The sequence below is a fragment of the Gambusia affinis genome, linkage group LG10 (assembly GCF_019740435.1).
Source record: "Gambusia affinis linkage group LG10, SWU_Gaff_1.0, whole genome shotgun sequence".
Taxonomy (NCBI): domain Eukaryota; kingdom Metazoa; phylum Chordata; class Actinopteri; order Cyprinodontiformes; family Poeciliidae; genus Gambusia; species Gambusia affinis.
In genome coordinates, this window is record NC_057877.1 from 7,794,361 (window position 1) to 7,808,206 (window position 13,846).

The 13,846-nt window shown below is 41.6% G+C and overlaps 1 protein-coding gene across 6 annotated transcripts in view; it reads right to left on the reverse strand.

The window, feature by feature from the left end:
- dab1a (DAB adaptor protein 1a) overlaps positions 1-13,846 on the reverse strand; it is a 270,399-nt gene that overhangs the window by 11,118 nt on the left and 245,435 nt on the right. For 2 of the 6 annotated variants that reach the window (XM_044128726.1, XM_044128727.1), the window contains 4 exons: positions 12,835-12,954; positions 12,377-12,415; positions 11,837-11,899; positions 9,607-9,660 (listed from right to left, as the gene is read on the reverse strand). In XM_044128726.1, the coding sequence (XP_043984661.1) occupies positions 9,607-9,660; positions 11,837-11,899; positions 12,377-12,415; positions 12,835-12,954 (276 nt within the window). Of the gene's footprint in view, positions 1-2,498; positions 2,640-9,606; positions 9,661-11,836; positions 11,900-12,376; positions 12,416-12,834; positions 12,955-13,846 lie in introns of all 6 variants that reach the window. The other 4 variants (XM_044128731.1, XM_044128730.1, XM_044128729.1 and 1 more) reach the window with 3 other exon arrangements.

The window sequence follows — 13,846 nt, forward strand, 5'->3', positions numbered from 1 at the left end:
GAGCGATGGCTGCTATGCTCGTCTGGAAGACGAATCGTGAAGTGGTTAGCATTCCGGTGCAACATGCATCGCACGCCGCATGCAACGCGGGAGCAGCTACATGCGGGTAAAACGCCACCTACCTGAACGCCGCTGCAGCAACACAGTGGAGGGGGAACAAGAGAGGTGAGCAGAGATGGGAGAATGAGATGTAATGATCAGGATGACAATACCCACCACAACTTATTACACTTGTCATCTGCTTCTGATAGCGGCGCTCTCTGCTAGCTGAGGAATTCACCGCCTCACATCTTTACTGCACCAGAGTCTTCTTCTGAGCCTGAGTCGTTATTGTTTTCCTCTCGTGGAGGATGTGTGTTGTGTCTCAGAGGGAAGAACTACAGATCTTTTTGATCTGAACTTGTTCTATATCATTTCCTTCCCATGGTTCTCCTTAATAACTCTCTTCTTTTTATTCCTTTCTTTTTCGCTGCGCATTACTAATATCTTTTGGCCAGTGGCAACCGAAGGAAACTATTTTTAGTCGATAAAAGGAATTTAAGCCTTGAACACATGGTCAGAGATTTGCATAAATCATGGATGCGGATAATTTCTTGCAGAGATAATGAATGTTCTTAGAATATCTCCTCTCCTCCCCCCGTTCACTCATGGGTCATGCGGACCGGAAAGTTATTTTGTGCATCTATCAGAAAATGGATCTGTGATCACGACGTCGAGTCATGAAGAGTTTACTTTCACAAAGCCTGGGAGGAGATCTGAGGCTGTGGTGTGTATATTTCATTGGGGCAGAAGCTGCTCTTGTAGAGAGATTAAGTAGTTAAGATACAGATGCGACAAGAAGCAAAGACAAAATTTCAATGGGATTAATTTTTACACATAAGTGGTAAAATTAGCAGTTTATAAAGAAATGTTCAGGGGAAGAAAAAACACATTTTGCTCAGGGAGACATTTTTAAACTTCCTCTGTTTTTATGTGCATCATTGACTTGGAATTGTTGGGAGTTATTTGCTTTTAAAAGAATTACAATTAGTGATGCACATAAAAACAGAGATTTTTAGCTCAAATAAACTACAAAGATGAAAGGCCAGTAATAAATTCAAATAGCGAATCTTGTGGATTAACTATGAAGCAATGTAATAATGACAACTCTCTTGAGTGTAGATGTTGTTACGGAGTAAATAAGGCTTAAAACGAGTCATTTTAACAGATTCCACAAACATCAATGACCAATAAAGCTTTTTACCACTGTTGTGAATTTACAGTACTATTTAAAATACTGATGATGGACCAAAAAGGATCGTCCAGAAACTTAATTTGAAACCAGTTTCAAAGTTCTCTTTACCAAAACAGGCTTAACTAACTGCAAATGAGTTCTGGGAATAAGAGATTGAAGTTAATTAATCAATCATGCAAAAATGATTTAAAAGGCAATCATATTTCTGATGGCATGTTGAGACATGTTCACCATTCATTTAGGCAACACTTTTAATTTAAAATGAAAGCTAAAAGATGCTTCATTTTCTCCACTTGATTTATTTGACTGTATTGCCTTGAAGTCTTCCTTTGTCTACCTGTGTGTTTTATTACCTTCCCAATGTATTTGCATTGGCTCCAGATTTTGGAGCCAGCAGACAGGGAACAACCGGCATCTTTTGTTACAACCCGTGTTGGTTTACCTTCTGGAAAGACGCTTCGAATGCTTTTCATTGTTGGCGCTGACAGCAGTCTTGTTGGGGCTGTGTAACCTGTCTATCAGCAGCAACTGATTTAAATATGTGAGTCTCTTAACTGGATGCTCATCTGCATGATTAGAGTGGTGAAAACATTTGTTTTAGATATGCAGATTAAATGGATGCCTGTTGTTGCTTTTAAAAAAAAAATTATTATTATTAACACTGAAAGATCTCGTTATCTGTTTTTTTGTTGTTGAGAGATTAGCAAACAGTTCTTAAAATGTCATCGGTTCTAAAAAATTAAGGAAACTGAATCGTAGAAAGGAATTTCAGTGATTTAATTCTTTTCTCTACAAACAGTTTTAAAAAAATAACTGGCTGAATTCACTCCCAGAGAAGTGATCCCGTGTTTTTGCTCGAGTTTGAACTTTGTCTGCAAGATATTTTCTCTCCTGAAAGACCTCCAGGCGGAGCTAATGGACGGGGGGCTTCGTCTCTGCTACTCCTATTTTTCAGTTTTAGACAAACACACAAGAGTGAACGTGGGAGCGCAGCAGTGCAGCATCCTAATGTCCTCCTGGCCAAACTTGGCTGCTATAGCAACAGGAAAGGCGCATGTTTTATTCAGTAATGACAGAGGTCTACGGTCGGGGTCACTTCAGACGAAAGAAGAACAAGAGGTGCAGAACCGATCAGGATGTGGCGACAAAACCTCATCTGAGGAAGTGACTAGCGAAGCAGCTAATGAGGGTTGAGCGCTAACCTTTACGGCTCCCCGCTGGAAAACAGAGGAAGACGTCCTGGTATGGATGTACAGCGTCTTACCTGAGTCACCATGTCCAGGTTTAAGTCTATTAGATCTGCAACTTCCTGCTGCTTCGGCTGCTGTTGACCTTCGACAGGTTTCTCGCGCTTATGTTGATGATGATGATGATGATGATGATGGGATTTTTTTTTATGTCCGTTCTGTAATCCAAACCCCAGTGTTAGATGACAGGTGGGATGAAAATGTTCTTGCACACAAACATGTTAGTTATTTTCGATTCACACACACACACACGCACACACACGCCCAAACAGAAGCAGTGAAGTTTGATCTCTTGAATATACCATGTTAGCTTGTCTGCTCATCATGACACAAACACAGGGCTTTGCAAGAGCCTGTACTTGTCCATATTTTGACACCTAAATCTATTTTACTTGGATTTTTATGTGCCAAAAACACAAAGTTGCTCACAGTTATTCTGTGGAATGAAAAATGACACCTGATTTCACCAAACAAGGAGCAGAGATCTGTAGCTCAGGGGGGAGAATCTGTTGACAGGATGGCTAATAAGACTATAATGTCCTTAAAATACATGTAGAGCTACTAATGAATGGTTTAAATCAAAGCTTATTCAAGTGTTTAAGTTCAACGTTTAATTGTCATGTGCACAGTACAAACACATTTCCTTATATAATAAAAAACTTACTTTGCTGTCTGCAAAAACGCCACTTAAAATAGGTTAGAAAAAGTACAAAATGTGAAATAACCTTCGAAATGTAGCTAAATATTACCTACAAGTACAAATAACAGGATAAAAGTAATGTCTCAATACATAAACATTATACTATATAAATTAAAATACAAGGAAATGTGAATATAGATTATTGGCAGCAGTGCAAATGTCAATAGACTGATCAAAGTCTAGATTTAAATTCAACCGAGAATCTGCAGCAAAACTTGAAAATTGATGTTGAAAATGTTCCATCTCTACATGCGGTGAACTGGTTTGGCGCACCAGTTTGAGATTTTACTTGTGAAATATTTTTGAAAACCACGTATCAACTCTTTCTACATTACAGCTTTTCACCACTCTTTGTTGGTCCATCACGCAAAACCCCAATAAAGTACAATAAAGTTTGTGTTTCACAAAAATGTGAACGGCTCAGAGTGTCGGAATAATTTCTCAAGGTATTGTATGTCTATTGCAAAATCTTCCCACCAATACCACTCTCCTCTGTCTGCAGAAAAAAACAGTGTGACGAAGGCCTCCTCCGTTCCCGTTTCCAGCTCTGGCCCAAACACGAGGTGCAGACGGGTCTAACGAAGCCAAGCCAGAACCGTATTTGTTGCATGACAAAATTATTGAGTGTGCTGCTTTCATTGGACGAAAGCATGAGATATGGCCATCATTAGCTGATGCTGAAAAACAATAACACATTGCCCAGTCGTAATCAGGTCTAAAAGCACAGCTCATTTTTCTACTGAGCTTTTTTTCCTCAAAAAATCTGAACTCATAATCGCTCATTTCAATCTAGCTGATGAAACACATTTGTCTGAATTTGTGGCGTGGGTGTGTATCGTCTATTGAATCATACAGTATCTGCCATCTTTGCTGAAAGTTGCAGTCTGCTGCTGGCTTCCCCTCAGTTTGTCCTTCTGTCCTGCCAAATATCCCTTTGTGCCCGTTAGACGCGCTCGCCATCCGTTCACACCCAGCCCGTATAATCCTCATCATCGCAGCCGCAAGCCTATCAATTAGCCATCTCCAGGGAAACAGTAATTACCTGTGCACATGTGTTCGGCATGCAATTAATGCATCCCCTTTAATTAACACCACCTTGTTGATTCCCTGCCGAGTGACTGATTGCGCTGGCATGCGGCTCAAGCACCGCTGACCTTGTGCAAACAATGCACACAAGTCAGAAAAATAAAAATCATACATGCTACGACTGAGTCTTCTTTCATTTACCATCTGATACTGGGAGCATCTCCTAAACCTCAGAGGATCCATGAATAGTTACAGTGCCTTAAAAAGGTATCCATGTTTCCTAAAAGTTTTTCAGATTTTGCCATATCACAACCTCAAACTTTAATGTATTTACTTAGGTTTTAATGCAACCATCCACCAAAAAAATATAATACGATTCTGAATTGGAAGGAAAGTCATCAAATATCTTCAATGTTTCCTACAAATAGAGATCTTAGACATGTGGGATGCCTTCATATTCAGCAACCCAGAATAAGTACTTTGCTACATTTTTCATCAACTTTCTAACTTCGGAAAGCAAATGATTTCCTAATGTGTTCAGATTACATAATCTGATCAAGCATGTTTTATTTGGCAGCAACGGGAACGCTGGTTGGAGCTAATGACATGATTAATGGAGTGGAATGGTCCAGTCAAAGTTCAGACCTAAACCCATTTGAGAATTTAAAAAGAGTCATGACAAATGATTAAAAGAAAACAACAAAACTTTGATATTCAAAGCCGGTAGAGAGAAAACTCAAAAGACGTTTATATTTTTTAACAACTAGTGGTAGTTCTTCAAAGTATTATATCAAAGGAGCTGCATACAAATGCATGCCACACTTTTCAGATATTATCTGCAAAAAAAGTTGATGAAAACCATGCTTCGTTTTCTTTTTCGCTTCACAATTTGCACTAATCTGCGTTGGTCTGTCACATAAAACGGATGATCCAGAGCTGCAGAAAGACAGACAAACAGGATGGCTGACTCTACTCTTCACATGTGTGTAGGTGTGTGTGTCTGCATGGCATAACCTTTGTATAAACTCCAAAGCTAAAACAACCCAGAGTGTAATTCACAGTCGTGATCCTATCATGCCACGTTATCAGTAATCCAGTGTTTGAGTGGAGCTCTTGTGCCTGTCCGCTGAAAATGTGACATGCTGACCTCTACATGCGGACTCCGAGGCTTGTGTTGATTCAACGCACTATTACAGGTCTGACCAGATCAAGAGCTCTGTAGACTGGGATGGCTTTTTGGGTGCGTGTCTGTGTGTGTTTTATTGATTTGCTATCGTTTAAGAAGGTGACAGAGTAAACACCAGAAGGGACCGCCGCAGACAGGAGGTCATGTCTGTACTGATGGGATCATTCCGTCTGAGGTGTGGTGGCACACATGCGCACATGTCACTTAATGCCACCGTCCAGCATCCGCCCGGCTGAGAGCGCTGCGGATTCATATCAGCAGAGAAAACCGTGGCGGGTCCGGCCACAGGTTCATTTGGGCTCTGAGCAGAATTTGCATTTGGGAGCCACCCTGCTTAACAGTTTTCAAAATGTGCTTTTTAGTTTGTATCTTACAGTTATATGAATATATATTTTTTAAATTGACAATAGGAGAATCACATCAATCCGTTTGCAATATTTAGTCAATAACCAGCAGCTAGCATAAAGGGTTTCAAATCTTAAATGGAAATTGTGTTATTTTACTGACTTAAATTGAAATTTGTAATTAGATTTAATTAGAAGCACATACAAAAAATTAACAATTAGCTGCCTGTGGACCAGCGGGTAGAGAAGTCTTCCTGCAATCAGAAAGTTATGGGTTTGATTCCAGCTTCTTCCTGACAAGTCAGTGTGTTTCTGGGCAATACACCCTACTCCAAATTGTAACATCTAAAGGTTGTCTCATACTTCACCTTGAATACAAACAAACAAAACAAAAAAAAAAACAAATTACGTGAGAAGCTAAAGACGACGAGCCTGTGGTTGCTTCTGGTCAGACTGGACCAAGAGAAAAATGCATCCTGCTGACTTTATTCAAGAGATATTTCCACTTTCCAACAGTTCACATGCTGTCGTGCCAAAGCTTTGTCAGCGTGTGCCCATCATGCTCTCTGAATGATGTTTCTGACTTCCGGAGCATTGGGAGTGGGTTCCTGTTGGAAACCACAATATGCTCCTCGCGTAGTGGCATAAGAGAATGCCGCGTCTCACGCTCAGAAGATTGAAGAGCATTACAGTAGCAGCGTGCCACCCTCTGAAGCTGGATTTATCTTCAAATCAAATTAAAGTGTCTCCAGAGTGCTGCAAAGTCCAATTGGTTCCACGGCAACAGAAACGTGTTGGATGCGGCCCCATCCAGACACCTACCGGCACAAAGGCAATCCAAAAAGCAGCATGTGCTGTAAGCCGGTGAGGGAAGAACAAAAAAAAAAAAGTACTACGGTGCCTGTAAGCTTCTTACCAAATGCGGAGATAATAAGCATCCAGAAAACTGTGAGATTGATGCTGCCTAAATTTATGGTATTGGGAATGTGACTGCCAGCAGAGTACAAGGATAGCAATTTAAAGGGGGGGTGAAAGGGTAGAGAAAAAAAAAGACCTACTGCTGAGGGATGCAGACAAACATGGTGGGATCTGCATTGTAATGAGGGCGCATGTGAATGTGGAGTAGAATAAGCTCGACGGGCGGAGGTGTCACATATAACCAGACATCCACTCCCACATATCCACAGGACAGCAGCCTGATTATTGCGAGTGTTTGGATTATAGAAGATTGAATCGGGCGGCAATAAAACGATCATCTTTATAGTCAGACAGAGAGCAGATGAGATATATGGCGGCCTGATACAAGTGAAGGTCATCTTTCATTATCCCCACAGTAACAAGCATTTACAGATATACAAACACATGACGGATTTTTTTTTTTTCCTCTGGACGCAGTAGCATAATCTACCTCTAATAAATAGAAATATCCAACTATTAATCTGAATACATTTGGGAAGAAAATGCTTTTTAGAAACAACATTTTCAACAAATTCATTGGAATTCAGATATGCCAATCAATTGGCCAGACGTCGGAAAAAAGGGAACAGATCTACCCTTAGTTAAACCCCAAATTCTCTATCAGCCACTACAACTCCATTCAATGCAATAGTGGTACAGTTATTGGCACCCCTGGATCCTTCTCCCTTTCACCAATAGGACAATACTTGGTATTCCTATATACCAAGTTGTGGGTTGATCTTGTGTCAGATGTACTATTTCTGTAGGAATTTGGTTATACATTTATGATCATTTTCCTGCTAAAACTGCACTGCATTCTAACCCGGCTTCTACGGAAAGAGTAACATACCCTAAAACATTACAAAACCCTCAAAACCCACTACAGTGAGTTAGAGCTTCTGTTCCACATATTGCTTTCTTTCACGTCAAACCAACCTGGATTGTTTGCTGCTGAAAAGTTCAACCTTAAGCTGCTGTCACTCCGTTTCTTGTCTTGCCATGTAGACTCACAGTTTGAAAAACTCGACGGTGTGGAACTCATTCTGTTGTCATTGGGTGCATTGCTTAACTCCAGCAACAACTAATGTTTTTTCCCACATGAACAGGATAAATTGACATGAAATAGAAACACTCAAAGAGTTCAGTTAATAAAGAGCTAAATTACCTAGCAATTAAGTGGTCAAAGTTTTGATTTCAAGCATCCTGAAGCAAGATAGTATATGTCACAGTGTCGTGTCAGATCAAGCAGAGTTCTTGTTGCATTTGAATTGTTATTGATGCATTAAAGGGGAAGTATTATGTATTTTCTAGGCACAAAATACCATTTTATAGCGCAACTGAGTAACTTTGTTCCTTTCAGTTGTTATATAATGCTCTGTCAAATATGGCTTAAAAGAAATTTGACCCTGTAATTTAACGCCTTGAAATTGGACCTCTGTCTCTTTAAAACTCCTGCTCTTTCTGACACTCCGCCTTCAGAAAGTCATCATGACATTCTCCTCTATTAACCTTTATTCAACTGAGAAGTAGCTCCTGTAGTGAGCTCAGCACAGTTCCACCAGGTGATTGCTAATTGCTACTGGCTAGTCTGAAGGAGTTGAGTGGGGGAATTGCTCTGTGAAGTGGGACTTTGGAGACTGAAGCTGAGGACAAGCTGCACCTCGAAGACTGAATTGTTGCCACGGGAGACAAAACCTGCATGAAAGGATCAAGGCAATACTCCAGACTCCAGTATGTTTTGGTAAGGGGATAACATTGTAATACAAAATAGAGCTAAAAAAATGTATTTTACATAATACCGTCTCATTAATAAATATGTATCTCATATGAGACTTTCAGTTCTAATGTGGTTGAATTTGTCAACATGTCCAAAAGTTAAATAGTGTATGCTACAGTGCCAAATGCGTTGGAAGAGGAAACCAGTGTTATTTTCATATGGTGTAATGTTTTTCCAATACCACTGAAGTGAAAGCAAACAAAAAGGAAGGGAGATGAAGTTTTAAGTCAAATGTGACCGAATCACATGGCTCAAGTGGAATTCATCAAACTCCATGCTTACGCTGATGATGGCAGAACAGAACAGACTGTTTCCTGGGATGCTGATCAAGCCACTGGTTGGCATGTTGTACTGTTTAATGGGTGTAATGAACACATGGTCTCCCTAAGATGCTACTCTTTGCTCCAGATATCTAAAAGTGAGCATTGGAAATGTTTTTCCAGCTCTCAATCTGCTTACTCATGGATAATTTAACACCAGGGTTTGATCAGAATGTTACCAGTGGCTAAAATAAAACGGGCCTTGAAATAATAGGTTAATTCCTTTGAAATTCCTCAAAAACTGAATTTATTTTACAGTTTTTACAAATCTTTAAAAGCGGTGCCTGTCGTATGCTCCACCACTCCAAATACAAAACACATTTTCAAAGTAATGCCATGCACAATAGGACTCAAAAGATAACACAGACACAGCATGAGTTCAATGCAATCTGACACACGGCCATGCAGGTTTTCACAGGACTCACAACTGTCTAACCATCGCCAGGCATGCTTCGCCGAGCGGACTCACATGCCGTACACACATTCCCAGAAAACCATAGGAAGCAGGCACCGCGGAGCAACGAGGGGCAGGACACGAGCCACCACTGGTCACGGCACAAGCAGTAACATCGGCACAGCACACCGCACAGGGCACTGAATCCCAGCAAACCTCTCAGGGCAAGCGATCAGATAATCCTGATCAGTGTGAGGGACGGCTGTTAATCTGAAGGAGAATCAAAGGTTAAAGCTGTAATCTAGGAGGTGTTTTCATTCCAATTGAGTGATGGTGAATCAGCTGAGAGGTTTGTCTGAGAATGGGGAGGCAGGCTGAGGTAGATAACCAGGAACACGGGCGACAACACTCGGTCACTCACTGGGTGTCGCTTTGGGACGTCATAGACCCCTTCCTTCTGCTGACTGGTGGGCACCTACACAATTGACCAATGGATTCAGAGAACAGCCAAGAGAGCCCGTTACCTCCAGATCAATAGGCAATCAGACATTGCACGTCACTGTTCCAAGCACAGCGACGTACAGGTAGCCAACACGAATCCCTGCAACTTGCTTCTTCGTGAATCACATCAGTCACCGGTGACTGATGTGACTTGTGTGGTGCTGGGAAATGATCGGGATTAAAATCGGTGGATTGAAAGCTCATCGACTAGGTTAATAAAGGCCTTATCCAGGCTGCCGATCACACATTCAGACATGTAATAACTCACATTGTCACACGTGGGAGACATGTAATATCTCAGTGTCAGACCGACTGCTTTGTATGAGCGCGATCGCAAAATGTGATAGCAGAATGCACGTATGAATCAAGTCGCTTCTTTTGTTTGCTTTCTCCGTCGGTTGCACAGAGTTTAGAAATGCCCTCGTGCAGCTGCAGCGCCTTGCGAAAGTTTTCACATCCTCTGAACGTTTCACATTTTCCAACCTTGGTCATTAGTGTATGTTGTTAGGATTTTAGATGACAAACCAACATAAATCAGCGTTGGGATTCATGGTTGGCTTTTAAAGATTTTTTTTTTTTTACGTAGAAATTGTGCAACGAGTTATTCTATTCAGTTTCTACCAATTTGTAGAATCAGCTTTTGCGCAAGTGTTTTGGGGGATATTTTTACCCATTTTGATCAAAGGACTGCCACGCTTTGCATAATAACTCAAACTCAGTCAGACTTGAAGGAGCTCTGTTAGGTCATGCACCTTTGGCCATTCAAAGATATAAATATGCTTTGATGTACTCTAATCTCATACTGATTAAGTTTAGGATTCCAGATTGAACTCCAATAAGTCTTTTGTATGTTTTCCCCCCAGAATTGCCCTTTATCTCAGCTCTGACCAGCTTTCCTTGTAGGGTTAGGGTTAGGGTTAGAGGCAAGTATTTGCACAGCATAATACTGCCACCACCATGTTTTTACCACAGGGACATTACCAGAGCCTCGTCCGCCACCTGTTTGTTGTGTCCCTTGCATGGACTGTAATAAACTTTTAATGGAACTTCTTAACACTCAATTTCAACTAAATCTGTTTATAGAGATTACATTACTTCACTAATTAGGTGACATTCAAAGGCAGCTGTTTGCACTCTAGAGCAAAGGTAGCTGAATTTAACTATCAAATACAAACGTGTTTAGGTTTTTGTACTTGTAAAAGACTTAAAAAGCCATGCACCGCATTCTTGTGACATAATATCCCAAATAAATACGTTGACATTTGCGGTTCAGAGGATATTAATACTTTTGAAAGGCACTGTTGCTGTGTTCGAATTAGATTGAGTTGTGAATGAAAAACAACACTACTAAAAAAAAAATAAAAAATCTGGATGTAAATCTGGCACAGCTTCCTTCATCCAGTCGCCTCCTTTCATTGCCTTGTTTACTGTCGTACACAGGCCTATTTCCAGAAGCAGCCATCTTTATTCATCCAGCAGCTGCAGGCCGGCTCAGCCTGCTGGTTTCCTACGCCTGATGTATGCGCAGGGATTTGCTAGCATGTGTATTTGTTTTTGTACGATTGTGCATGTGCCAGCACACTCCATACACCCCGCTGCCCGCCACCCCAACCCTTTCAATCCATTTTATTTAAAGATCAAACGAGGGGCTGGTGATTAATCTTTCTTCCCCCTTCCACTTTCTTTCATCTGCTTGGAAAAGAGTGGAACGGAGGTGTGGTAAACAGGGACGGTGGGTCTGCCTTTCATGGTGACGCCTGAAATAACCACAGCGTCTCCCTTCTCTGCATCCCCCCCAACCCACTTCATCATCCCTCGGAGGTCTGGACCCGTCTCTAAGGAGCAGAGGAAACGACTCATCTCCCTAGACCTGCGGGCTTTAACACGACAGGTCCTCTGAGAAACTCTTTGGCTGCTACATTTCCGTCCATATTTACAACCTTTTACTTCCCAACTGCACATTTTGTGCTGTAAAAACAGGAGCAATTAATTTTATCCCATTAAAGAGTGATGGAGCCCATAAAGATCGTCCGGTAAATGGAGGAGATCAAATCTGTGGAACTTTACACGCCTTCAGCGGCTCGTCAGCAGTTTACGCACAGCTTAAAAGCTAAGCAAGACACAAGCGGAGGTCGTGAGCTTGCGAGTACCTGATAAATGCTTTCTTCTGATTGGTCACGGATGGGTTCGTGTCCGGCCTCAAACACAATGTACTACAACGTCAGCAGCAGCGGAGGGGTGTGGGGGGAAGGAGACGGAGGGGGAAAATAAAAAAAGAAGAAAAAAAGAAGAAGGAAAAATTGGGTGATTTTGAGAAATTGAGAGAAAAGTGGGGAATCTGCAGAGGTGATTAGTAAAGAGCATCGTCATTAAAAAGCAGTTGAAGAACAGATCTCAGACATAGATGGAGACTTTAAGCAGCAAGAAAGGAAAAAACAAACAGAAACTCATTAACACACACTTCAGCTCCACATGCACTCATTTTCTTGGCTGCACCAAAACACACACACACACACACACACACACACTCACAATGATGTCTCCAATATATGATTCTGGAAACCTTCCACCTTTTATTTATCCAGCTACTCCCATACTGTCCCCCAAACCGGAGCTGTCTCCCCACAGTGCACACAGAGAGGAGCAGGCTAGAAAGTGCAGTGAGGCGATATGATTGGTCAGGGAGTTACCTGGTAGACCGGGTCTTCCAGGTCCTCCTCCAGTATCGTCTGAAGAGGGTGCATCGGCGGGAGCGAGGGAAGGAGAGAGAGAGAGAGAAATAAAACAGAAGAGAAGAAGAGCAAAGGACAGAAGAGAGGTGGAGAGTTAAGCCAGTGGAGTGGAAGTGGTAGGCGGAAAGCGCGGAGAGACTTCCCAGCATTCAGACAATCATCGGGCAATCATCAAAGAGAAAATTACAGCGAGATAAAAAGAAATTAAGCAGGAGATGCGAAGAGGGGGAGGAATAAGCACAATGTGCAGATGGTGCCATTAACGGAACCGAAAAGTGTCTACCCGGCATTCTTTTTATCTTTATTCAGATCTCGCCTGTCAAAAGGCTCTCGTTTTAAGGCAGGGAATGCTTGACAGGTGCATTACACAAGACAAAAAACAAATAAATAAATAAATAAAAATGCTTCACAAGTACCTGGTAGACGGCCTGCTCACACTGCTTGTCTTTCTGGGCCTTCTTCTCCATCTCCTCTCTCTGCTTTATGTCATAAATGAGCTGGAACAAGTCCCGCAGGTCCAGAATCACAGGCTCGGCCTAGAACGACCAGAGAACATGTTAACCAGCGACATTAATCTAAAACTCACATTCTGTCGCTCTGAAAGACTGTTTCAATAATGATTGACTAACCTGAGGTGACTGAAACCTGATTGTCCTTCATCTGAAGGCTGATTACATTCTGTTCACTCACAGTCCAATGACATTCGCATTTTGCTGCGTTATAAAACACCAAATTCAATGTGTTTTATAGGGATTTTATGCGATAGAGCTACAAATAAAGTGGGTAGTTGTGAATTACACACAGCCTGGGCGTGTGTATTTAATCTCAGCGGGAATCCAGATGTTTTCTACAAAACATCTGGAGTACAAACAGCTCACGGAAATTTAGAAATAAGCCAATTAACCTTCCATTTAGTAAAATTCTACCTTGTGCTGTCTACAAAAAATCTTCCCTTGAAACCTCTTAGTTTGTGTTTCTTCAAGTTCTGACTAGAGAGGATTACCAGCCTTAAAAAAAATAAATAAATAAAAAAACAAGCAATCTGATTTCCAAATGGAACAGGAACAAAATGGATCATTTCCATCTGAAAACAAACAGCACTTTGCGCGAGTCGACCGAATGCATTAGCATCAGGGAAAAACAAACAATGCAATCAGCGAGTTTAAAATCTTTCATTACAGGTAACGCAGCTCTTGAACTGATTGCTTTCAGAGCCGCGGTGACACGGCTTTGAAAATGGGATTTCCCGATTGAGTTTAATACATTCTTGCTGTCGGGACACCCGATTTGAAAGTCGGGCTAAAGCACCCCGGTCTTACCTCGTGCAACCTCGGGAAACGACGCCGCCACACCCAAGCGTACGACCATCGCGGCGGCACGGCGGCAAGAAAGTCTAATAGTGCAGCCGTGTTTGAGACCTAATCAATT